The 26,856-nt window shown below is 56.5% G+C and overlaps 1 protein-coding gene across 6 annotated transcripts in view; it reads right to left on the bottom strand.

The window, feature by feature from the left end:
- Nucleotides 1-345: 345 nt before the first annotated feature.
- AGAP3 (ArfGAP with GTPase domain, ankyrin repeat and PH domain 3) overlaps nucleotides 346-26,856 on the bottom strand; it is a 147,226-nt gene continuing 120,715 nt past the window's right edge. For 3 of the 6 annotated variants that reach the window (XM_074900850.1, XM_074900852.1, XM_074900848.1), the window contains 7 exons: nucleotides 21,877-22,050; nucleotides 17,369-17,530; nucleotides 4,543-4,697; nucleotides 3,932-4,022; nucleotides 2,959-3,181; nucleotides 1,788-2,043; nucleotides 346-1,579 (listed from right to left, as the gene is read on the bottom strand). In XM_074900850.1, coding sequence (XP_074756951.1) covers nucleotides 1,352-1,579; nucleotides 1,788-2,043; nucleotides 2,959-3,181; nucleotides 3,932-4,022; nucleotides 4,543-4,697; nucleotides 17,369-17,530; nucleotides 21,877-22,050 — 1,289 coding nt within the window. In that variant the 3' untranslated portion in view covers nucleotides 346-1,351. The remainder of the gene's footprint in view (nucleotides 1,580-1,787; nucleotides 2,044-2,958; nucleotides 3,182-3,931; nucleotides 4,023-4,542; nucleotides 4,698-17,368; nucleotides 17,531-21,876; nucleotides 22,051-26,856) is intronic. The other 3 variants (XM_074900851.1, XM_074900853.1, XM_074900854.1) reach the window with 3 other exon arrangements.

The raw sequence follows: 26,856 nt of genomic DNA, 5'->3' as shown, positions 1-26,856 counted from the left end.
ATTTTGCACAGGGCCCCAGCACTTCTGACCCGGCATGTCCCCTGCCCAGCACACGGCTCTGCTGTGCCCCTCTCCGATCCCACCAGGTCTGTGCGTCCCACTGGGGCCGTGTCCCCGCTTCGTCCCCCAGCGCCCGGGATTGTCACATCTCCCCTCCCCATCCCGGCACTCTGCCCCCACCACCAAGGGGCCCAGTTCAGCACAGGGCCGCTGTTATCAGCCCCCCAGCTGGAGGAGAAAGGGCTGAATGTTTGTCAGGCTGGGATGGAAGAGCCACCAGCCCTCGCAGAGCAGGCAAGAAGTTGGGGGACCAAAAGGCAGCAGAAAGAAAAGCTGTCCTGGCAGGAGGTGGGTTGCTTTATTGGCCTTTATCTCCTTGGCTGCAGATTGACACACACAGGGCAACTCATGGCAAAGAAACAGTATATACAGAGTGTCCATATAAATATTTCCAATGTACATTTTATACACAAGTGACAGAGACGTTCCACAGCAGCGTCCAAAGCCTCGGGGTTCCAGTGCTCAGCTGCAGGCTTGGCCTAAAACTGAAGGGAGACGCTGGCCTCCTCTCTCCTCTCGCTCAGCCGGAGACCAGCCCCGCCTGGGCAGCAGCGGGAGCCAGCGGGGATGCTCTGATGGAGACACTGTGTATGGCTTTGGGGCTTGAACCTGGAAGGACAGTGACTCTACAGACAGACAGACATAGCTGGGGATCCCGGGGTGACCCTCCTCTTCCTCCTCTAGGTCACCGGGGAGGCTGGAGAGGTCCGGGGGCTACGTGGGAGAGGAGCTGCCTTTGCATCAGCATGTGGGGAGCAGTACCAGCGAGCAGATCCCTCCCTGCACCGGCCAGAAGCAGAGAGGTTCTCCACGCAGCTCCTGCTGCCCCCCGCCTCCCCACTGCACCAGGGGTGCATAGCAAGGCCGAACGGGATGTAGGGGCAGGAGGGAAGCGCCCGAACTGCAGCCATCGCCCTCCCCAGTCCTGGCTGCAGGGGAGGGCCACACACCCAAACTGCCCCCAGCCCCTGTATTATCTACATGTGTGTGTGGTGGGGGGCACAGAGAAACTGCCTCTCCTCCCCCTGTACCGGTCATGAGAACGGGGTGTACTGGAGCCCCCCCCATCCCAGTGACTATGAGGGAGCCCCTTGGCGATCCAACAGCGCGGGGTCTGTGCAGCCCACGCTCCAGCTGCATGGGGTGAGTCCGCAGGAACCGGCTGCTGGCTCCCTGGCCTCCTCCCGGCCAGAACAGGGGTGCTGCGGGGTGGGGGGGCTGTTCTCAGACCCGCTCCTGTGGCCCCGGTCCCCCAGCAGGGCTTGAAGGCGGCCACGCAGTGAGCAGAGGGCTAGACAGCGCCGGGGCTGGGGCCGAGCTCAGCCGGCACCGCGGTGCAGGCGTTGTTGTTGGCGTTGGTGTTGCGGCGGGGCAGGCTGGGGGTCAGCGTGGTGACGGCGCTGTCACTGGGACACCCGTGCTGCAGCAGGATGTCGATGCACTCCTGGCTGCCGGCTCGCCGGGCGTAGGCCAGCGGGGTCAGGCCCCGAGCGTCCCGGCTCTTCACGTCCACTCCGTACTGCGCAGGAGAGAAAGCAGACAGTCAGCGGGCACCGGGGTTTTGCAGCACTGGGGTGGGCACCGGAGGGAAAGGGGAAGGCAGGCAGGGCAGTGCCAGGAGGCACGGTGCGGCGGTGGAAGCCAGCAAGAGGATGATGAGGGGTGCCCCCAGATCTGGGAGCAGGGAGCTGCTGCAGCAGGGAAGCACCAGGGGGGTCCTGTCTTACCCAGATGAGCAGCTGTGTGAAGACGACGTTGGCCATAGCGCAGGAGAGATGCAGCGCCGTGCGCCCGTCTCCATCCCCATAGGTCTCGTTCACCTCCTCCTTGGTGCCGTGGGCCAAGAGCGTCACCACGAGGCGCAGGTCATCCTCCACCACGGCCCGAAGCAGCTGCTGCCCCAGCGGGATGTCCGACTGTGGCAGTGGAGCCAGGAAGAGCTTCTGCTCGTACTTGGCCCGGATCCAGCGCTCCTTCTCCTCCCTGCCAGACGGGGACACTGTCACTGTCACGGGTGGGCTAACCTGCCTGCGCCCCTGCAGCCAACGGGCCCCACTCCAGACACCCCCGCCGCGGGCATGGCTGGCACCGGGGCTCTCACCCCGCTCCGGACACGTCTCTGTCTCACTGCACCTTCCTAGAGATCCTTCCGTACGCTGCACGTCCCGCACCGTGCAGAGGGACACCTGCACTTCTACCCCAGTGCTCCTGCCCGTTACGTGGGCAGCGCGTTATGGGGACTGGTTCTGTCCCGTGCTGGCGTGCGGGCCGTGGCCAGCAGCAAGAAAAGGTCAGCTGCCGCACACGACAGCCCGGCGGTGCCACGGGAGGCACGTTATCGCTGCTGCCGTCTCGCCTGGCGCAAACAAAAGGCTGCGGCAGCGTGGGTCCCGCCTGGGGCTGCGGGGCCGGGCGGATCGATGCGCGCCGTGCCGCCGCTATCTGCTGCCATTCTATCCATCTGCATCTGGCGGGCGGCCATCAATGCCCCGCGCGGAGCATGCTCACTCCCGCCGCCCCCTGACCCGCTCTTATCCGTTGATAAGCTGCAGAATGGGCTCTTGTTGGGATGAGTGACAGGAGAGTCGCTCCGATAGGGACAGACAAGGGCCTGAAAGGGACGCACCCTTGAGACCCGCACCACCACGCTGCCAAGCCAGCTCTGTTAACCCCTTCCGCTTCGCAGCCAGCTGCAGCTCCGGCAGTCACCGCGTGGCCCCGTCGGCCCACCAGCACCTCCAGTGCCCAGGGAGCAGGCAGGACCCCCAATGCTGGCGTACCTCGAAGTGTCCTGCCCACCTCTCTGACTGCATGGCTGCTCCCAACCTCCTGTGGTGCCCTCAAGCCTCCTGGCACAGTTGTCTGAGAAGCATCTCTGCAGTTCCCCACCTCCCTTACCGACTGCTCTCAGGGGTGGGCTTGGGGTAGCCTTCCACCGCTCCTTCCCAAACGGCGTTGGCCAGGGCGTTGCCGATGGCTGTCATGACCATGAGAAGCTCGCTGGGCCAGTCGTCCAGGTCCAAGGAGCGCACGCGGGACAGGTGGGTGCCCAGGTTGCGATGGATCCCGGAGCACTCAATGCACATGAGGGAGCCCAGGTTCAGACTTGCCCAGTCCGGATCTGAGGGTAGCAAGAGCAGTGGGAGAGAGTTAATAACCAGCATGGACTCACCAGTATGTCTTCTACGATCCAAAAGACACATATTTGCAGGCACCTGCCCAGCAGATCCCTTCCAAGGGACCAGCCCATCCCTGAAAAGCAGGTCCGCTGCAGGAGAGGACAAGACAGCCCTACAGAGTCAGGCTCAGAATCACAGAATGATCTCGGTTGGAAAAGACCTTGAAGATCATCCAGTCCAACCATTAACCTCACACTGACCGTTCTCAACTCCACCAGATCCCTCAGCGCTGGGTCAACCCAACTCTTCAACCCCTCCAGGGATGGGGACTCCACCCCTGCCCTGGGCAGCCCATTCCAACCCCAACAACCCCTTCTGCAAAGAAATGCTTCCTAAGAGCCAGTCTAACCCTGCCCTGGCGCAGCTTGAGGCCATTCCCTCTTGTCCTATCGCCTGTTCCTTGGTTCAAGAGGCTCATCCCCAGCTCTTCAGGGAGCTGTAGAGGGCGATGAGGTCTCCCCTCTGCCTCCTCTTCTCCAGACTAAACCCCCCCAGTTCCTTCAGCCGCTCCCCATCAGACCTGTGCTCCAGACCCTGCACCAGCTTCGTTGCCCTTCTTTGGACACGCTCGAGTCATTCAATGTCCTTTTTGTAGTGACGGCTCATTGGGGTAAAAGGGGAGGTGGCTGGGGTGGGGTCCCCACCCCTGCCCCACGTGAGCAGCCCCCACCTCCCAGGGTGGTATTTCTTACTCGGTGCGTCGCAGTCCACGCAGAAGCTGTTCCCACGCGCGGTGCGGACGGCTTGCATGGCCTGTGCATCACTCTGGCTGCCCAGCCGAGCCTGAAACAAAATGCACGGCAACCCTGTTTACCTGAGGCCAATGGCTGCGCCCTGCAGCCTCTCATGACCTCCCCAGGAGCTCGTCGGGGAGCTGCCAGCACCTTGCTGCGGTGGGAGCAGGCACCCTGCGGGCTCTGCTGCGGGAGAGGTGTCCAGCACGGGGCTGAGAGGACAGGGACTGGAGGGAACACAGATTTGTAGCCAGGTGTGTGCCAGAGGAGCAGGGGCTGGGTGGCCAGAAGGGCAGAGCTGTCCAAGGAGAGAGCGGACAGTGCAGGATCCAGCCCTGGCAGGATGCAGGGAGCTCAGCGGGGCCAGAGCCAGATTAGGGAGAGAAGAGGGAACTCAGAGAGGTGACAGGAAACCTGGAGGGGAGCATCACAGTCCCAGGGACAAGATTCAACCCACTGGGAGCAGAGGGATCAGGACAGGATCCAGCCTGGGACAGGGACAGACGCAGCAAAGCAGATGTCAGAGAGGAGGGGACAAAGAGGCTTTTTACCTTATTCTTTCTTCTTACCTTATTCTTGCTGCTCTCACAGCCCTGCAGGCTGGCCAGGATCTGGCTCTCAATGGCCTGGACCCAAAGCTCTCGTTCCTCTGACGTTGAGGCCTCAAAAAGCCACGTCTGGCCCGTCAGGGACACAATAATGAACTCAAATGGCTCATCTGGTTCTGGAAAAGAAAGATGTGCCACGACACGGGTCAGGGAGGGAGGGGGCCTGCCAGCCTCGCAAGGCGCGAGCACATGGACGGATCCCTGTGGGCCACGGCTGTGCCTACGCACAGGCAGATCGCTGGCAGCAGCAGCAGTCCCTGGGGGTCTAGGACAGTTAAGTGCAGGCAGAGAGTGCCTGCAGGAAGGAACCAGAGCTCTGCTCACACAGCCCCCTGTGCCTCAGCTCCCTTTGGCACACCAACATCCGCAGCCTTGTTCCCTCATCATCCTGGGCCGGCAAACCCAGGAGGCTGTAGAAAGCTGCTTGTGCCCTGCTCTCTGTGCCCTGCATGTCCCACCCCCAGAGAAAGCTGCTGATCTCTTGAGCAGTGAAATCAGCTCCTCCACAGAGCTGGTACCCCTGAACAGCCCCATCGCCCCCCGCCAAGGACCCACAGAGTGCTTGGTGCCTGATGATGTGGCTTTAGGGGGACACGGCCCTGCATGCTGGACCAGGAGATGCAAGAAGGGTCCTTGCAGTGGGTGAAAGGCAGCTCTCGACAGTCCTGTGCATTGAGAAGGGCCGTCACCACCAACTGAGGAGCGCAGAAAGGCAGAGATCCCGCATGGGAAGCCCTTGGTGCCTGGGAACTCCATGGACCCACACGGCCACTGTTTTCCCATGGAGAAGCATGAAGTCACAGACATCCAGGCAGGAGCCACAGGGTGGCAAAGAGGGATGCTGTTCTCAGCTCTGGCACATCTCCGCGCCCTGCTAGGCAGGCAGCCTCTGGCTCCCAAACCCGGGAAGCTGGTGGCCATGGGGCTCCTCTGCACACCACTGGGATCTTGCACCCTGCAAGCAACCCCGGAAGATACAGCCTCAATATTAAAGCACTTCTCTGGCTGTGAAACGTGTGGGAACAAATTCCTGACTTGCTGCCTTCAAGGAAGATAATTCTGGGGAGCCCCAAAGGTTGCTCAGGCACTTAGAGACTGGGATGGAAGCATTAGCATCCCTACAAACACAGGCTGCCTGGTGGGTTTCCAGGGAGGGAGTCAGAGCACAGCGCTGGGTGTGGAGCCAGCAGCAGAGAGACGGGGGACAGTGAAAACATGGGAAAGCACCTCAGGCCTGCCCCCCGGGGCTCAGAAAACAGCCCCAAAACAACCAAGAGCCAGCTGAAAACATGTGGTCTCCCCCTGATTACTGTTGCACCCTCCCGGTCTGGGCTGCTGGGGCCAAGCTCTGCCCTACCAGCCCACACCATGGGCTGCACCCGGGCCTCGGATTTATCTGGGGTGCCCCGTCTCAGCTTTGCACCCAAGCACCAGCATTTACCTTTTATTGCCAACTTCAGTAGTTAGTGCAGTAAATGACTTAACTAAGCGGGGCCTGAATGGAATGACTAATAAACGTTATGTCACAGCACACGCTTCAGCTCATAGCAAAATGATTTGTAATTACCTAATTAGCGTTATGCAAATAACACCCTCATCTCCATAATGTGCCTTCCCAGCTCTCTATTAAAAGCAGGGAGTCAACTGCACAGCTCCAGAGACAGCAAGGAGGCTGAGGGGCCCAGCCTGGTCCGCAGCAAGGCAGAGCTGTGCTGGCCTGCAGCCTGGCAGGGTCCGTGCCTGCCAGGGCAGCTGCAGGGAGGTGAGCGGAGGGGGTCCTGGGGGGTTCCTCTCTTCCGCCCAACTCCCCTCTGCGAGCTGTGGCCAGAGGAGTCTCTCACTGTGGAGGGAAGCAGCAGGAGGGCAATGATTGAGGAACCTGCTGCAGCCCGCAGCACCCCAGCAGAGCTAATGAATGCGTGTGGAGGCCACCAGCTGGGTCCCACCGAGGGCATGGCCAACCTCAGCTGCTGCGGGGCCCCCCCCAGCACCGCCCGAGCAAGGCTGAGTCCACAGACGCTCTCAGAAAATGGGTGCAGCCATGGGAAGTCTCCTTGAGGAACAAGAGCTCCGATGGGGGTGGCAGGAGAGCACAGCCTTTCCTCTCTTTCAAGTGCTCTTTTCCAGGCTTTCGCTTCCTTCGCAGGCACCACCACCTGCATTAACAAATACCAGGCATGGCACCCAACTCTATCTCTTTCTGTCACGCACAGCTGCTTACCCCAGAACAACCTGAGGGTAAAACACCCTCCTGCTACGGTGCCATGGTGGTGAACATCAAGCTACTCACGCAGTAGGCTCAGGATCTTGCATTTCAGTGGGGTTAAAAGTGTGAGTGACATCTGGTTGGAAAGATGCCTCCCTTTGCCACTGCTGAGAGCACGCCAAGGTGTGTCCTGCACAGATCCCAGCAGCAGCCGTGGGGGCTCGGAGATCATCAGTGCTGATGAAAGGGACTGGTGCAGGAATGCAAGGCTTGGTCTACACACCAGAAGACATTTGGGGGGACTGAATGACTCCACAATGAAGGGCTCTCCAGGTCAAGTGCCATCTGCCTGGCCTTTCCCAGATAGGAAGGGGAGGCTGTTCCACTCATTTCACTCTAGAATCGACTTGGGACTCCTCTGGTGGAAGGTGCCTCTCTCCTGCTGGGAATGAGAAACTCTGGGGCATCAGGAGGAGGACTAGACTGCAGAGTGCTGGCCAGTCAGTCACACTGCTGGGCTCTCTGTGACGCACTTGTCTAACCGGGACACTGAGCTTGCCCAGCACTTTGCCCTTTCCTCAAGCTCTAAGCCAGAGAAGAGACCCCACAGGCCCTGCTCTGGGGAGCTCCTTCACAGAATCACCTTGGTTGAAAAAGACCTTGGAGATCATTCAGTCCAACGATTAAACTCACCCTGACTGTTCCCAACTCCACCAGATCCCTCAGCGCTGGGTCAACCCGACTCTTAAACCCCTCCAGGGATGGCGACTCCACCACTGCCCAGGGCAGGGGAAGGCATGTGTCTCCTACCCTAAGGACGTTTGCTGTGGAGGCTCCAAAGACACCAAGTCCCAGTTCAGAAACAAGATTTGTGGAAAAAATATAGCTGCTAACTTCTGAATACCGGGAGAAGAAATAACCAGACTACAGCCAGGCTAATAGCCACTGTCTCCTGGACTAGCTAGCACCGTCCTCTTTGTGAGCACCACCATGACCCAGATACGAGCAGGAAGCACCCAACCACTGGGCAATACGGGAACCTTCCACCGCGGTGTTCAGCTGGATCTGCTGAGCCCCTGATCAGCTCCAGCCCACTCATGAGCAAGCAGCTGCCCCCACCGCTTCCACCAACCCAGTCTGCGACTGGGATCTGCAGGCCAGGGACTTGGGTGCTCCAGTCATTCCGAGAGATGGTTCCTTCTACCTCTGCAGGAGGCTACAACAGAGTGAAGACCTGTCCACTCATCGCTGCCCAGGGCAAAGCATTAATACCCAGGAAGAAAAGTGGCATTTCTTCCTGGGGGGCAGTGACCACTTGAGAGAGGGTCTGCAGTTCCCAGATCTCGGATCAGGCCACACTGTTGGAGCAGCAATCAACAAAGCCACTCCTGGGGCACCCTGATGTATCACAAACAGCCTGATTTTCCTTAAATCTCTCCCATCCTTGGTCTGAGCCACCTGTGGCTGCTGTCAGTGCGTTGCAGAGCCCAGGCCAGCTGCTTGGAGCTGGGAAGTACTGGATCCACTTCAAGTGCTCCCTGCTGCCACTGAAACAGCAGCAAGTGGGTTGGCACAGTCCCTGGGACACAGTGAGGATTCCTACCACTGGCTCACGGGACTCCATCATCCTTGTTCCTTTCTCTCACTTGCTCAGTCCCTCCCCACCAAACACAGAGGCAGGAATCTCAGCCCAAGCCTTCCTGCACCACTTCATTTCCCAGCAGAGCTGAGGTGCCAAACACCCCCCCCAGGCTCTCAGGCAAGGCTTGCTGCCGCTCTGGGGCACAGCCCCTCTGCCTCAGGTGCTGTGCTGGGGCGGAGGGACCGCATGTCCCCCAGTCATCTGCTCAGGACACTCACAGAGGAGCTGCAGGTTGGGCTGCTCACACCCAATCACATGCAAACAGCGAGATTTCGGGGGCTCTGACCCCACTCGGACAGACCTTCCAACCGTCACAATTCGGGGGCATCCCGGAGCTGCCGGGTGCCAGGCCTGGCAGCTGTCCCAGTCAGACCAAAGCCCCAGCACCAGCTTCACAAGCTGCAGGACCTCCGTTCCCCTTCCTCCTTTGTGCCTCACGGATTCCAGCTTTACCCCGAACAAAGGGCCTGTTGCTCTCCGCAGAGCCCGGGAAGAGCTAACAAAGGACGACAGCTTTTCTTCCACACTAAGGCTTCTTTTGCAAGCAAAATCACTACCTCTCTTTCCCTGTGGCAACACAGGACGGCACAGCAAGGCCAGACCTCTTTGGAGGCTTGATCGTGGCGTGGCTACGGCAGGAGAGCAGGGAGCTGCGGGATCACACCCGCAGATTTGCAGGCAGAGCTCAGCAGAGCTGGGAAGGGAATCGAGGATGCGGAGCAGCTTTGAACAGTGTGCACACTCAGCTTCTTGGACGGTTTGGGATGAATTCCTGAGCTCCCTGGGGGGTCTGTACCAGTTGAATCAGACTCAAGACATAGTTTTAAGGAAAGTACAGGGCTTTCCCTGATTCTTCTGGGGGAGGCACAGATTTCTGATGTGGCAGAGGCATTTCTGGCCAGATGAAAGGGTAGCCCCAAGTAGATAACAGAGGCAGAAGGGTTTGGACTACCTCTGTTGAAGCACAGTGGGCAGAACACCCTTCCCTGCACCACACACAGGGCACGGGCTTCTTCCCGGTGGTCAGGGTGGCCAGAGGAGCCCCAGAGCTCACCAGCTCAGACTCGAAAGGGCCAAGATCCCGGAGGAAGCCTCTCCTACAGGAGTGGGGAGCCCTTTCCAGCCGCTTTGAGGTAGAGGGGCTGTCCCAGGACCAGGAGGCAGAGCTCATCTCCCTGGCCCTGCAGCTGCCTGCAGGCACGCTGGTGGGAGTCCATTATACCAGCTCCATTAGAATTAGTGGGCAGTGGAAATGAACGTGCTTGTCTCTCTCTCTCTTGATGATTTTTTGATGATGTTTTAAAGACTGAGCTCCGTGAAGAGTTGCTGAGCAGAGTTCGGTGTGAGCTGGCTCTGCTAATGGGCGTTAACCCTATGACCCAGCTCCAACGCCGCCCAGCAATGAGCACTCCAAATGAGAGCAAAATTAGCAAGGGCACTGCACAGCAGCCAGGCCAGGCCAGGCCGGGGCTGTGTGGCACCCAGACCTGGCTATCCACTGGGCCATCACGCTGAGCAGGCTTGAGGATTTCTGTGGCCACCACAATGAAGTGATGGGCCTTCGTGGAGTTAGGGGGAGGCCAAGAGCCCCCACTGCTAACAAGGCAGCCTCGGGACGAAGCATCTCCTGAGGGCCAGGAGATGACTGCCACGTGCCTGGGAAGATGCGGGGCAATGGAGACAAAGTGAAAGGGCAAGCGTAAGGCAAGAGTCCCACTGAGAAGCCAAGGTGGGACAGAGCTCTGCTGCCCAAAGCTGCCCCAGAGCTGAGATGCCCAGCAGGTTGGTGGATCTGTCACTGTCACCTGCGGCAGCAGCAGGGGATGCTGGACAGAAGCAGCACGGGGAGGAAGGGAGGCAGTGGTGCTCTGACAGCTTGTGCAAAGGCCCTTCTCTCTGCTCTCAGTGGGAGGAAACACAGCTTGGGGCAGAAGTGGTATGTCGGGGTGGCTAAAATCACCTTAGCTCCAGCACATGGCTGGATGCAGGGGTCTGTCCTGCTCTGTGAAGGGACTACACAGCACATCAGTGCAGAGGAGGACAGGCCAGGCCAGCCTCGAGACCGCACTGCAGAGACCCTGGCAGGGAGTCAAGGGAGTGGCACTGCTCACCTCCTTCTCCACAGACACTCTGCTTCTTACAGAGTCATCTCAGTTGGAAAAGACCCTGAAGATCATAGAGTCCAACCATTAACCTCACACTGACTGACAACTCCACCAGATCCCTCAGTGCTGTGTCAACCTGACTCTTCCTGGGGTACAGCATGAAACCCCAGGCCACTGTGCCTCCACAGGGAGATGCAGTGGGACAGGCCGGCCACATCTCACCACCCAGGATGCACACACACACCCCCCCACACACCCCCTGGTTGGGGCAGCACCCTCAGAGCACAAGCAGCAATATGGGGTGGGCAGCTCCCCTATCCCTTAGGCCCAGAACACAAAGCAGCTCTGAGGGGAGGACTCAGAAGATGGAGCAATGCCCCTCTAGTCACCGTGTGAGATGCAGTGCGATGCTCCTCACCCAGCGCAGCAGGATTGAGCTTCTCCCAGCACTCAGGACACAGGGCTGCAGCTCTCTCCCTGCACAGGGCACTGGATAGAGCTCCCCCATGCCACCCCCCAAGACCCAGGACAGCACTTCCCACCCCAGCGGGCTGGCCAGGAGGGAGCCCAGCACAGGGGACGGGTGGCAGCACTTGCACACCAAGCTGGCTCCCCATCTGGCTCCTTCCCTGAGCAGACGGGACACAGTCCCTGCCTGGCACGCAGGACGGTGTGGGCCACCTCCCCCTGCATCCCAGCAGGTCCAGGAAACACAGAATCATCATGGAAAAGACCTTGAAGATCAACTAGTCCAACCATTGACCTCACACCTAACGGGGAGGAGGAGCAGGATCCTGCTCAACATCAGCAAAATGAGCAGAGCTCCTGCTGAAGCAGAGGTGTCCTCTTTCACCTCCACTCTCCCCCAGTTCCCAGTCACACCAGTCTCCCCCTTCACACTGCCCTTCCCCTGCTCCCGTCCTTTCTCCCACTCTGAGCTGATGTAGCAGAGGTGCCTCTTGGTGCCCGGGCAAGTGGCTGGCCACTCAGGGAGGAAGCGGGGGGACGCTTCCAGCATGTGGGGCGCATGGCAGGAACCAAAGGGCTGGTCCTGCCTTTGGTGCAGGGAGTCCCTGGCCCACAGCTCCGCTCTCTTGCTGACAAGTCCATGAAGAGTGTCCAGGAGCCTGGACAGCCAGCAGGCCCCCCAGACTCGGGATGCTTGTTTGCAAGCTGCCACTGTACCACATCATTACGAGGTGTTTGGGATATCAACAAATTAGCAGGCGTCTGGGAAGAGAAGGATGCAGCACCATTCGTAAATGTCAGCTCGCTGCCTCCTCATTTTGCAGATCATTAAACCCAATATTCCTAACCTGTATTAGTGCAACGGGGACAGGCCCCCTCCACAGCGACAAGCCGCCAGGAGAGCCGCAGCAAGAACATTGCTATGGAGACCCCACAGCGCCTTCTGTCCCGGTGCCCCCAGCGCATCCCAAGCTGAGCTGGCATATTCCCCCCCCGCCCCATGCTGCGCCCACGGGGGCACTCTGGGCCTGGCAGGGGGGGGGCAGCAGAGATGGGCAAACTCAGGGCACGCTGTGGGGTACCAAATGTGTGTGTGCACATGTGGGGAGGGACAGCAAAGGTGGTTGTGTGTCAGGATGAGGTATTGCTCCTGAGGGACACCGCGGGCTGCGCTGTGACAGGCGGAGGAAGGAACCGAGAGCATCATTTCTGTGTATATGGGGGTGGGGTGGGTGCCATTTGGGGCACAGTGGGGCTGGGAGTCAGTGGAAGGGCCATGTGGAGTGTGCTGTGGGCACAGGGAGGAGGGCACGGGCTCTGACCGCACCGGTGGGGGGTACGGGTATGCACATGAGGATCTCTCAGAGGGGCAACATGGGAGCTGGGCAAGGTCCCCCCAGGAAGCACGGAATAAGGAGGGTGTGGAGCTGATGGAGAGGGGGGATCAGCCGTGGCGTGGCGATGCCCAGGCACAGGCTGCTCTCCTCCTGCCAGGATGCCGCAGGGAGCTCACGGGGTCTGTAATGAGCAAGAGTGACTTGTTAGCACTGAATTAAGAGGCTTGGCGGAAGGGAGCGCACGGGTGACACAAGCTGCGTGGGGCAGGCGGGAGCTGAGCAATAGCAGCTGGAATCCCCAGCAATCTGGTAAGCGCAGCTCAGCCCTGCACTCCCAGCTCACTGAGATCGGCCTCCGACAGCCCCTGACAGTTGGTATTAATCACGCACATCGCCCCAACACAACTCTTTACTGGCCATCAATTTCCCGTGGGTTTTAAAACTAAAAAACAAAGACAAAACCGCGTCGTTTGGCCGCCACTGAGAAGCACATTAAGGGGCTGTCAGCTTCTCGCCATGCACCCTGCATCACTCTTTAAGCACATGAGAAGTTCATTATCCCTGGAGCTCTGGCAGCCATGGGGATGCTGGGGTAGGGAGCGTCGCGAAGGTGCTCCTGCTGTCAGACACGCCTCGTGGATCCCCGGGGCCCTCCCAGCTGCCCGAAACGGGAGCCAGAGGTCCTGGGCACGGCGGAGACATGGCTGCAGCGGGGGCTCTGGGCTTGGCTGGGGCAGGACCGGGCACTCCTGGTTGCAGCGCTTGGCTGGACCGACTTTCCCGATGGTCCCTGCAAGCCCGCTGTGGTGACGAGTTCTTCCCTGGGCTGCTGCGACATCCCCTGACAGCCTGACACCACGTTTGCCCGCCTGTGGGTGCTCCCTGACAGCGTGAGCCGTACTCTCTGGTTTGGTGACAGCCCCGGCAGCCCAATACCACGCTTGCCATAGTTTGCTGATGCTCCCTAGCAACCTGACACTGCGCTCTCTTTAACATGCGACCATGTAAAAAAGCAACAGCTCGTTTGATTTATGATACTTCAGAACAACTAAGATTCAATTGCTCCGCACGTCCCTGGCTCTGATTACCTCCTAAATGAGATAAACTGATGGCAATTTATCCCCAGACCTCACCAACTTTCCCAGGATGCTATAACCTGAGACGCTCGTGCCCTGCACACGCAGGCGTCGGGCTGGGCGCAGCCGAAGCAGCCTGGCCTCAGCCCAAGTCGTCTGTTCCTCTGCACTCCCCCGCTGCTGCTCACGCCTGGGAGAGACGCTCCTGGCAGGAGGATCTGGGGAAACCCAGCAGTGGTGCTCCCCACAGTGGGTGAGCTTGTGGAGAGCAGAACCGGACACTGGGCTGTCCCCCACACTCCTCCCATAACAGTGTAGCCCCCACAGCAGGTTGAGCACCACAAGGGATGGCAGCTCTACCGCAGAGCATGGCAGCCCAGCTCTCTCTACAGCGATTTTCACGCTTTCACCACACTGACTATGCAAAAGCAATGTACTGGGTCTGGCTGAGCCAGAATTGTTGTTCCCCTATAGCAGCCCCCACGGTGCTGTGTTTTATGCTGGGAGCTGGCAGGGTGTTGGCAGCACCCTGGTGTTGTGGCTGCTGCTGAGCAGTGCTTACACAGCACCAAGGAACTTTCTGACATTTTCCCCCTGCAGTGGGACGGGGTGGGCAAGATCTTGGGAGGGGACGCAACCAGGGCAGCTGACCCCAACTGACCCCAGGGATATTCCAGACCATAGGACGTCTGCTCAGTATAAAGCTGGGAGAAAGGAGGAAAATGGGGTGGGGATCACCCTTGGTCCTCTGAGGCAACCACTACACGTATCGGAGCCCTGCTGCCTGAGAAGGCCCGACAGCGCCTGGGAATTAATGGGAAGTAGAGAGTAAATCTGTTTTCGTTTTGCTTCCTTGTGTGAGGACTTTTGCTTTGTTTTGCTTACATTAAAACTGCTTTTGTTTTACCCACAAGGGTTGGGGTTTTTTCCTATCTTCCATCAGACATACGGTAGACAGGGGATCATCCATCTGAAAAGGAGAGCATGATTCAGCTCTGCAATCTGTACTGAGCACAGGGCTGTACAAGGACCCTTTCTAGACTGAGATCACCCCCTCTCCCCAAAATGGGGTGTACTGCTCTTTGCTGTCAGAACATGGGACTGACTGCAGCGGGACCAAGCTGCGAAGCTCCAAGTGCAGACACACAGCATGGTGACGCATGAGGATGGCCAAACTCACCCAGACTTTGCCATTGGACACCATTTTGCAATTGGATCAGTTTTCTAATACAGTAGAAGACATAAAAAATACATACAGTTTTTGAAAAGCCAAGCAAACAGCCAGAAAACCCATTATACAATACCCCATGGGGAAGACACTGGGTGGCACCACTCTGACCCAGTGCAAGCCTGGGAGCAGCAGGCTCTGGCCACCTCTGCCCGACAACAGCACCAAGTGGATATGGCACTGACTGCCCAACTGACGAAGGCCACGGGGACTTGGAAAGATGGGGTTCGAGCTGGAGACAAGGGGGTCAGCTTGCTCATGTGATTTACAGATGCCCCCTCCGCCCTGCCATGCCTCTCCTGGCTCTGCCGCGCTCTCCTAACCCCTTGCAGGGTGTCCGCGCCGCTCCCCTCCTGCTGCTGCACCGGGTGATCCACACCCGCATGTCTCCCAGCACTGGCAGTTCTGCGGATCACCGCAGAGGTATTTTTTCCTGCTCCTGGTTCTGGTGCCAGAGGCTTCCGGCAGCAGGAGCAGCAACTGTGTGCAAGGTCTGTGCAGTGACAAATGAAGTTTGGTAGCTGACACTTCACTGGCAAATGAAGTAACATGTTGATAAATGCGAAGTAATGCACATTGTAGGAAAAAATTACATTACTCCACCACCTGACAGGGCTCTAAATTAACTGTATGAACCCAAGACAGGACCCAGATATCACTGCAGACAGCAGAAGACCTCTGCCCAGCACATCACCATGGTCAAGGACCAGGGCAGGGAGTAACAGAAAATGCCCTCATACACATGACAAGGTACCACGTCGTCACTGTGTGCAGCTTCGGTCACTCCACCTTCCAAGGATCCTGCCAAACAGGGCAGGACAGCAACAGTGAGCATGTGTCTGAAAAAACTCACTAAGAAATGAGAGAAAAACTGGGACGGCTTGAATATTCATGGACTGGGCATCCAAGGAGGAGGGTGACAGTCACCTGGTCTCCCCACATGGATGCAGAGGGCAGGGAATTCTGCCACGGGCCGGATCACACATGTCTTGTGGAAAAGTAACTCATTTGATTTTAAGACTTTGAGCAGTGGTTAGATCACGTTACTACTTCATAAAAGTATTCCCATATTTGGTTGCCTTTTTGGCTAAGAAATTGTGTTCAGTTTTGTGTAACTTGAGCCCCTGTACCTTCTCACATCCCCATCAGCTATGTTGAACAGCCTTGCAGGACCAGATGTTTTTCTCTCTAAGTACTGAAAACATCAGTCCTTCGCTTCTCAGTCTTGATTCTGGTAAGAATCATGTGGACCTTCATGTCCACATCATAAATACGTTCATCAGAACCACGTCAGTTTTGAGACTTTCTTTACTCTCTTGGAGTATTATTTACAGGATGGGACACATCACTTTAGCACGCGCTTTCTTAGTCACACATGTAGGTGCAAAATCGTTCTACTCTTTGGTATCCCACTTTTCAAACATATAAAGAATACTTGTCTCTATTTTCCTGAAGCACTGGATTGAGAACTGCAAACTGAGACCTGATGTGCAGGGAAGAAACGTGTCTGAAGAGTCAACATACACACATCGCTAAGAACACAGCAGTTGCTTAACAAAATGTAAACACAGATAATACTTCTTGGTTTCCATGAGACATCCAGTGTGTATTATAGCCGCAAATGATGCTCAAGATGCCTAAATCACCCACTGCAAAGGGGAATTCTTTCCTAAACACAGTGGTTTTCAGCTGAAGATAACTACAACAGAAAAGACTGAACAACAGAACTGCCACACTCCTCTGCAGATCATCACCATAATGTTTCTAAGAGCGAGAACTCACAAAGAGTTGTTCTGCCATGGGAAACCTGGGCTGCAGGTCTACAGGCTGATCTGTGATTTGGAGAAAGACGCCAGGACAGTTGCAACATGCTTTAGGTACAGCCTAAAACGTTCTGGTACAGCCTAAAACGTTCTGGTTTGGTTTACAGTAGCCATTACTTTCGAACACTTGTACTTAACCCCTCTCCCCCTGCCTTCAGACATCTGAAGTAAATCTTTATTTTGGTTTACTACAAAAGCTTATTGAGTTCCGTGGGACAGGATGACCTAGGATAAAGTCAAATCTTAAAGACTGAGGATCACTTCTTCCACAGAAACTAACCATGATCCAGGCTCTGGAGAATGTGGTTGCCAAGATAATCTCTACCTGGACAAATCTGGATGGCTTTTCACAGCAAAATGCAGCTCCCTATGCCTTGCGGCTCCCTGTCAAGCTTTGGGTCCCTCTTCAGAAACCGCAGACACACCCAGATTTCTCAACATAGCATAAGCAAAGCAATGTATATGTCTTCAACTGGTTTCCTGAAGTAGATAAACTTTTCCAAAGGACCCTCAGCTTGAGGCAGATGGCCAGCACAGGTCTTTTAAATGATGGAAGTTTTTCAGATTTACAAGACAACAGAAATAGGTTATTTCTTGTGGTAGAAAGTGTCTGCACACCTTAAGCATAGTTAAGCATGCCTTAACTATGTGGTGTGCTCTCAGCTCTGCTAATACAGTTCATAATTATTACCACTAATAGTACGTGCAGTCACGGGCGTGATGGCAGCCCTGCTTCCACTGCAGGTGAGGAATCAAGGGCAGATCAAGAGGAGCTGGTTGCTCCTTTCCACCCAAGCACAACCTGGCTCAGACGAGGAGCACTCCAAGCCCCATGGCAGGGCTCCTGGCTGCCCCATGCCGTGAACTGGCAGAGCTGCCCCCCAGGCAGAAACGTTTCCTACCTTCTGCTGCTGTGCTGGGGCCGTCAGGCCGAGTCGTCCCTGTGCTCTTTTTCCTGCGATGCTTCTTTCTGTTCGCATGTGGCGACGGAGGCGGCTCCAGCTTCGGGCTGGCAGCACTGGAAATGTTCGGGCTGGAGCTGAGAGAATCGGCAGTACCGTTAGCTGGGAACAAAGATAAAGAAAGTAATGTACAGCAAGACAGTGACAGTCTGCTCTAGAAAGAGACAACCAAGTGCCCTGGAGACGGCCCTGGTGCTCCGCCTGGCTCAAAACGCATGGCCCCAGGAGACGGGACAGCACCTGCGCTCAGCCCCATGCATGGGGAAGCTCCAACGCCCGCTGTGGCTCAGGGCTGAAAGGCTCCTTGGGCAGGGTCAGGCTGGACACACTCTGCGCTGGAATTCATCCGGGATGATCACACAGAGACAGCGCTGGCATCTGCGTAGCTGGGACAAGCGCAGTGGCATCACTGGGGGCAGCCTGATGCACCGACCCCTCAGCACACATCTCTGTGTGTACTGCTCTGCGGCGGTGCCCTCACAGGGCAAGGTGTGCGTTTTGGGAAGGGACGGTCCCAGGAGGTGCCTCTCGGCCCCCCAAGGTGCAGAGCCAGGTCCTGGGATCTGCAGTACCACTGCAGAAGTATCGATCCCCCCCGGCACCGCTCTGCCAGACGAGGTGACTGGGGTTGCCACACTTAGGAACCTAAGCATGATGGTCTCAATAGGCTTCCGATACGGAGCTGAAGAAGCTGCATCCCCAGCAGCAACGCACCAAATTTATCCTCAATCATACTGTTCCTTACAATTAATAGCAGAATTAGAAACAATCAGGGAGCTGCCTAATTACTGTCAATTAGAGCGCGCTAATCAAGCTCCGATCACACACACACACGCTGCCGCTGCACTCACCATTAAATGTCAAATTTCATTAGAGACCAGCAACAAAATCAAAAGCCTGACATTCAATTTCAGCAGCACACACAGCGCAGGCTTCCAATCAGCATAAAAATGCAGACTCCGGGGAAGGCAACGAGGCGCAGGAGCCCTCGCTGCACTGTTAACCCTCTCCGAAATACACTCCTGCCTCTCCAGTGTCCACCCACCCACAGGGCACGTATGGCAGCTCCACTCCCAGCCCGCTTCTGTCCTGGGCAGCTTGTCGTCCTCTTTGCAACAACCCAGTGTCTCCCATCAAGCCCTAACCTCCAATTTCCATGTTTCATGGCACCTGAAATTAAGCAAGCAATCACGATGTTTTAACAAGGGCAGCACCCTTCAGCAGTGGGGACTGCCTGGGACTTGGCAGGCCCTTCTTCTGCACCAAGCCAAGACTCTGCTCTCCCATTTCAGCCTGGTTCGGTCAGACGGGCTCTGAGGGCTTGGGCTGGCCCTGTGTGGCAAGACAAACATCCAACAGAGGGATGGAGAGGTCCGGTGCACAGCCAGCATCCCCCTCGCCAGGCTGGGAGAGGATGCGGCAATCAGAGCTCTTCCACCTCTGGTTTCTACTACGTTTGACACACACAAGTAGGGTGTTTCTGCTGCTATTTATCCACAGGGAAATAGTTCACCCTTGACAATTAAGAGAGATAAATTAATAAAATCAGACTCAAGTTTTATAAATATAAATTACTGATACTGTTCAGGACTGCACTTAGAGCAGGTGTGAGGCACCTTCATCTCCCAGCCTGGATGTCGCAGGGGACCTGAACTTTCTCATCTGAGGCTACACATGGTGCATCCAGCCTACCTCTGCTGCCCACCTGCTCACCAGGATGCCTCCCGGGCCAAACCACGCACCACCAGCATCCTGCCCCCCTCCAGGCTCAGCATGAGGCTTCGTGCATTTCTGCAGCTCCCGCCAACGCGCCCGCGGGCTGCGGCGAGCCCGCAGTGGTGAGCGGTGAGCCTCTGCTCCACGGAGATCACCCAAATTCCTGCTCCTCTTGCTGCACAGCAGCTAAAGCCACAGAGCTGGGGGCTTCCAGGGCCCCTGGTGGGATGGAACTGCAATGGGGTGGGGGCAGAATGTGAAACACACTCCCTCCACAAGATCAGGTATTGCTTGCTCTCCCTCTTTCCCCAGCAGGACAGAAGGGAGCTTCTCTGACCCACCCAAGGACTTCCAGATCCCCACCTCACTGTGGGAACGCGTGGGACCTCCTGGTTCCTCCCTCCAAACCTAGGGGCAGCCCCTGGGTGGGCCGCAGACATCCTTCCATAAAGGACAAACAAAAAATGTGCCAAAGCACATTGACAAGAGCTGTCCCGCCCCTCTTCCATGTGCTCTCTGGGGCACAACTGGAGGAGGCGGCCCATCCCCAGGAGCCAGGAGGTCAGCCTGCACCCTCTGTTCACGTCTGCAAGTCTGTTCTGAGCAGAGAAATATTCCTCCCCTGGCCCTGCCATTCAGAGCGGGGAACAGAGCACGGAACTCAGACCCTGGCTCCCCAGAGGTGGCGGCACAGCTGGGGTTCAGGTGCGGGCACACGGCACACCGACTTTGGCTCAGCTCAGCCCCGCAGCGGAGGGGCAGCTGTGCTGCTTGGCTTGGGACGCCTGCTCTCCTCCAAAGAGCCATCTCCTTTGTGACACTGAGAACCTGCTACTTCTGCCGGCAGCCCGGCATGTGCGCAGCCCAGGGCTGCTCCAGCCCATGGGGATGGGAGCCCTGGGAGCTGCTCGCCACCTCCCTAGGGCCAGAGCTTTGCTCCAGGAGCTTGGCCTGTGCCAGCCCTTCCCTGACAGCCCTGCGTGGTTCTCTGGACGGCAGACAAGATGCTGAGAGGTATGAAATAGCTGCTTTCCCTGCCAGCACAGCAGTGATGGACTGTGAGGCTGCTCCAGGAGGTCCCCAGAGCAGCTGAGCCAGTCACCTTTAGCCATAGCTGGCCAAGTGACGTGTCTGTGGACCACCACTAACACAGGACAGGGCAAGGCAGGGCTGACCCACAGGGCTCGGGTGCAGTGGGATCTGAGAGCAGATAAGCAGCTCGAGACACACAATTAGCACCGAGCCAACATCTCATCCCTCCACATCCCGGGGAGAAGCAGCAGCATCTCTGCTCTCGTTTTCTGTCAGCCTCCGGGTTATGTTCCATCAAGAGGTAACTGCTTGTTCTGGTGCAACACTCAGGCCAGAGCTGGGGTGGGCAGAACACACAGCGTGGCCACACCAGGCCCTGGGCTCTGCAGCAGCGCTGCTGGGAGGAGGACGAGACTTGCCACGATGGTTCCTGAGGACGGAGACCATCCAGGCAGACACCTGCTGACCAGAAAGGCCGCACTGCAAAATTCAGCCAGCACAGAGGTAAAATTCAGCACAAGGTCATGCTGGGCAGCTGGCATGCTCGGCTCCTGCTGCCTGCACCCATATCTCCTGCGGGCAGGGCGAGGTGCTGCCTGCAGTGGGGGCTCCCCTCTCCCCCAGCAGACGCCCCCGTGTCCAAAGCAGCGCGTGGAGCGGCGGTTCCCCCGCCCTCGCACCCCGCTTCCTCCGGCGCTGGCAGAAGCAGAGACTGTCCCGCTGCACCCTGTGTCCGAGGCGAAGGGGAAGGGGGGCCGCCGGCACATTAATGCTCAGAGCTGCGCCCTTCCGCTCCCGTCGCCTGCGCTGCCCCATCAGCAGTAACAGTCTGATTAATTCGCTTCCAGCAGGGAGCTGATGGGGCCAATGATGGAGCCGCTGCATCAGGCGCGCTGAAATTGATAGTTTTTCACAGTTACAAATGAGGAGCCTCCTCAGCTGCAAATGGCGCCCGCACAGTCGGACTCCGGTAATGATCATAAAGAGGCTCTCTTTAAACTGCGAAAGCCCCTGGGACCGAGCGGGGGGGCGGCTGCCGCGCTAATGAGAACTACAAGGGGCGAGCAGGCATGGAAATGGCTCCTCCACTCTTGATGTGCATTTAACTGCTTTTTTAGTGCGGCGGCAGAGCCAGGAACGAAGGAGTGATGAATGCAGCACAAAAGCATTTATTTTCCAATTCGGCAAAGTGGCTACGTTGGGAAATGTATGAATTATTTTAATTCACTCAACTGTCCTGAAACATCACAGAGAGCGAGTGAGCGTGGGGGGAGGGGGCGGGCCGTGCTCAGTGTGTGCTCCAGAGACAGGAATTACTCCTATTCGTTTAACTGCCCCAAAATCTGGGAGCTGGGGGTGCTGACAAGGAGCAGAGATGGGGGAAAGCAGTTACCCCTTGCACAGTGAGCTGAGAGTGGAGAGAGGTCCGAGCAGGCGTGCTGCGGAGCAGCATCATCCCTTGGCTGGAGGGAGACTGCTTTACCGTGGTGGGCAGGAGAGCTTCTCCCCCTGGTTTGGACACTGCCAGCTGACCCTCACAAAGATGCACAGACCCAACAAGGCCCCAGAGGCTGTATCAGACACCCGTGAGCAAACTCAGGGCTCGCAGCCATGGGGCTGAGCTCAGAACAGCCCCATCTCCAAGATAAGCCTCCCCACCTGCTGCAGCTGAGGGGAGCGGGGTCAGAAATGCTACTTACAGGGGTTGGGGCAGCTGCCAGGGATAGCCACGGCCTCGTTCCACTGGTCCGCGCTGGAGACGGAGTAGGAGCGCTGGTGCATGCCGTCCGGCTTTGAGCTGAAGCCCACCAGGTTGATGCCGCTGATGGAGCGCTCCGAGTGCAGGGAGGTACTGCTGGTCGAGTGGGGAGCACCTGTAAGAGACACATGAGTTTAGCATGGACCGACTGCTGCTCTGAAGCATGGTGGAGGAAGGAAAAGCTGTCCTGTACCTGATGCTCTGTATCAGGACAGGCTCTGTCTGGCTCTCCTCTCCCAAGGGGTGCCAGCGCATCACCCCCCAAAGATGTGGAGAACAGAGCACTGCCCAGCACACACCACTTCTCGGGGGACACCCAGCATGATGGATTTCAGCACAGCACCCTGGGATGCAGAGCTAGACATCCTGGCACAGAGCTTCCCCCTCCAGCCAGATTTTGCAGCTGCAGTTCATGGTCCACTCACAATTTTCACTATAGCCTCAGGCAGCTGGACAAACACTAACTCACCCCGTAGCCAGCATGCCCACCCTCACTCCTTAACTTCGTTCCTTGTGGGTCCCTAGCAGGAAATAGAACCCTGTTGGAGGCACGAGGATTGAACGGAAAATCACCCGGAGGATGGCAAATGGACATGCAGGGCAAGAGACATCTGTAAGGCGGGGATCGTGGGTGGAAATGCCTCTTCCCACTAGCTGGAAACCCCTGGAGCTGAGCCCAGGAGCTTGGACCCCCAAGAAAGGTGTGGTTTTGGGACTAGAGGCTGTCACAGAAGACAAGATCGCTCAGTGATTCAAAATGGGTCAAGTGTTTCTGGATTACAAGAATATCCAAAATTTTCAGAACAGTAAACAGAGCAGTTCTGACAGGGAGCAAAAATCTTGCTGTTCAAGGCTGCAGACAATCTGTTAAGGAGGATGATGCTGCCCCAGAGGCATTACCCTACACCTGCCCACTACAAGCACTTTCCTGTGCCTTCCCTTAGGGCATTCAGCTCCAGCCACGGCAGAGCAAGTGCTCTGGGAGCTTGGGGGCCAGCAAAGGGTCCCTTTCCCTATTCTGAAGCTACATTTCCTCCTTCCACGCCCGGAGGCACAGATGCTGAGCTGGGACTCCCGCACCAGCCCTTCTGGCCAGGGATGAGGGCAGAGCCCGTTGAATGGCTTTGACCTCGGCACTCTTGGCTGAGGAGATGTGCACCCACAACCTGACCTGTCCACTTGCTACAGCCCTGCCAGAGCCGACCATCCTGTGGCCATGCAAGGAGCTGGGATAAGAAAAACCCAGCAACTTGTTTTAAGGGACTGCGATGTAAGTGGGATCTTTTCACAAAAACAGGCTGGAGAGCAGACGGACACTTGCAGGAGCACGTCCCCAGCTGGATCTGCTACAGCCAGGGCAGCTCACCAGACTGTGTCTTTCCTGCATAAAACCAATCTCATTCTGGTCTCACAGAATCCCAGCGTGGCTGAGGTTGGAAAGGAACTTGTCCTGTCCAACCCCTGCTCAAGCACGGCCACCCAGAGCCACTTGCCCCAGGCTGTCTGGATGGTTTTCGAGTATCTCCAAGGAGGGAGACTGCACAACCTTGCTGGGCAATGTATTCTAGTGCTCAACCGGCCTCCACAGAGAGTAAAGCCCCAAATTATCCCAGGTGGAGCCCCAGATTTTGTACATAAAAGTTACAGTTCTGTCCCTGCTGTTTCCACGAAAACCTAAGAAATGGGATTCAAATGTCACTACTGCCAGAGAGTTTCCTGAGGCTGCAGAGTGCCTGAAACTCAAGAAGCCCAAATTCCCCCCTACAAAAGGCAGATCCAAGGTGTGTGCTGAATGGAGGGGTGAGGTGGGCCATCAGCCTCGCACCAGGCACGTCTGTCGCCCGCCAGTACCTTTCACTGCTGCCCCCCTTCCCCACGTACCCACCCTGGACTAAAAAACCTCCCTTTCTCTGCTGCACTGCGTCGGGGCTCTCCGTAGCCTTGCATGCAGACACTGCCTGCCCCGGCAGCACTGATGCAGAGCCCGCAGGGCCATGGTGGGCAACCCTGAGCTGCCGGGGCCCTGCCTGTGGGGCAGGAGCAACAGAGCTGCTGGCTCGTCTGCCTCCAGCCCGGCTGCTGCACGCTCCCCCTCCCTCCCCTCGTTCAGCGCCACAGAAACACGTGTAAAACCATGACACTGACTTTGCCTCTAATTAGCCCTTAATTTACAAGACACACTCGGAAGGGTAATTAGCTGGCGCTCCGCTCCTGACTGCCGCATCCATCTCCTCTTGCCTCCTCGTGGGAGGGAGCCTGCTGCCACTGGAGCAGGGACAACGCTGCTCTCCTGGGACCAGGAGGAGCTGGGTCCTGGGGACCGCACTGGTGGGCTGGGACAAGATGGGACGGGATGGAATGAGCTGCCCCCAGAGCTCAGGCAGTGCCTGCCGGCCCCCAGCCCAGCGGCACACACGATACGTGTCCATCAGCACAGCCGTGGAGGAGAGGGAGGCAAACAGCAGGAGCGTGGAGTGCCTGGAACAAGCTCCTGCTGCAGAGGAAAAAGTCCTGCAGAGTCCCAGGGAGCCCAGATTTGCCCCTTGCACCTCCACCCCTTGCCACAAACGCCCAAGTGCCTCAGCCCTGACCAGCACCAGGGATGTGTGACTGCCACCTCCCGAATCCACCAGCCTTGCCAAGCAGTATGAGCTGCAAAGCTGCTGTGCCTATTTGGAAATTTCATTTTGAAACGAAATGGTGCTGCTACAACTTCCAGGAACAGCTTTCATCAGCCTTCGCTGCCTCTCCAGGAGCTCCCTGCACTTGACACCAGCTGCCTGGAGTCACCCAGCTGCAGAGAACGGTCCTGGCAGCCTGGCTGCTCGCTTGGCTCACAGACCTCTGGGCTGCATGATGACAGCTTGTCCCAGAGATTTGCAAGGGGGTCGCAACAAGGTGAGAGATCTCAGGAATTGCATCCCTTTGGAAGTGACACCACTGGCAGTTGCTGGGTATGCTCCCTTTAAATTAGGTGAACAAAGTGAAAGGTAAATAAAATACTAACTGCCTCTCTAAGCCAAAGCCTCCAGGAACGGAACTCTCCCTGACCCTGCTGACAGTCCCTCAAGCAAAGCTCTCCCAATCACTACATCCTCAAAATGCCCCCCCAAAAGAGAATCATGGAGACATGTTAGTGTGACCTCACCAGCAGGCAAAGCTTTGTGAAGCCTTTTTAAGGAAAGTTTAACTGATGACATGGCAGTAAATGGAAAATGACCTAAAGCCAGAATGTCATCTTTCTAAGCATGAAGTGTGGCAGCCTGGCCACTTCAGTAAAACACCTGAATCAAAGCAAAACAGAAATTCTTCATTAAGGTGTGGATGCACAGGGAACTGGATAAAGGTGAGTTAGCAAAAAAGAGTACCATCAGTTGGGAAGGAGATCATCTGCAGCATCACTTGAGGATCTCTGCACAAATCTTTGGACAAATTTAGTATTTTCAATAGCAGTGTGGCAAAATAGTACATGGGTTCTGGTGTAATTTCCTGGTGACATTAAGTTGGGAGCACTGTCAGTATTTTGATGATGAATATGGCACGCAGGACTAGATGATTTTGAGAAGTAAGCTAACAAAACCACAACAAAATTTATTTAGTCAAAATGCAAAGACATGTACCCTGGAACTAATGGGTCTGATTGAGAAAATCCTGAGAAAGTATGTACTGTTTTCCATGGGATTTGGATTGCACCCTAATGGCAAGGATGCACTAGGCTGGGGCTCTTTACTGGGAACATCAGAGGAGGAGGAGGAGGAGTTCTGCCACTATTGCCTCTCCACAGCACAACCGAACCACACCAACACCGAGGCTGGGAAGTCAAATGTGATCCCACATGTGCAAGAAGAGGTATGGCTTGTGTAACTGGGAGACATGCACACTTCCTGCACAGAGCTGGTATGACACCTCCCCTAGATCTGCATGTGCAGCCTACCACTTTGAGAAAAAACTAATTCCATGTACAGAAAAGAAAGGTGACTTTCCATTCAGAATCACATAATCATCTCGGTTGGAAAAGACCTTGAAGATCATCCAGTCCAACCATTAACCTCACACTGACTGTTCTCAACTCCACCAGATCCCTCAGCGCTGGGTCACCCCAATTCCTACTAATCCTTTTCACCCACCTGCCCACATCCTATAGTCTGCAGTCCCGAATGACTGCAGGCTGCCAGGAGTAGCAACACAAAGTGTATGGACATGTTAAGTCTCACATTTTTTTAATAGGAGTAATACAGAAATACCTACATTCTTGACATCTTGGGGAAAGGACTAGTTCCTTCTCTTCCTTGAACATACAATAACCTGACCAGCACTGAAGAAATGAAGCCATGACAAATCAGCTCTACCTCCTACCATCAGCACTCGACACCCACTTCTGCACCAGCTCCCGGTGAAGGCCGATATCTCCTTGATGCACATGTCCTGGGTGCTGAATGTCTGCAGTCTGGCCAGGACAGGAAAGAGAGACTGCTTCAGCGTCTCTCCTGAGAAAGGGGACAGGGTGCCAAGGACTCATCCTCCTTTGGCTAATGCACACAGCAGACTGCTATACAAAAATGTCTTCACACCCTCAGACCCCTGCCTGGTAATCACTCAAATAAAGAGCTGTCTCTTGCTGGATTTATTCAACATTAAAATGTGGCCAACAGGAGAACGGTCAGATGGCAGCTAAATTCTGCTCTATCTGTGTTTCTCCACACCAACTATGCTCCTGCAGTCAGGATGGCTTGGTTGGATGTGATGATCAGAATTCATGCATGGCAAAGTGAGCTGGGAGCAGAGGAAACACTTTGAGTAGTTTGCAGCTCCCATGAAAACCAAAGGCGCAGACTTCCGAACCAGTTGCTACTGTCTGGAGCAAGCTTCACTCTCAGTGCCTTCACTGGGGCTCTGTTCTGGCACAGCATAAATACTCATG

Source organism: Athene noctua, chromosome 2, assembly GCF_965140245.1.
Source record: "Athene noctua chromosome 2, bAthNoc1.hap1.1, whole genome shotgun sequence".
Lineage (NCBI taxonomy): Eukaryota > Metazoa > Chordata > Aves > Strigiformes > Strigidae > Athene > Athene noctua.
Note: the sequence above shows the minus strand (reverse complement) of the source record. Positions and strands in the feature narration are given on the sequence as shown.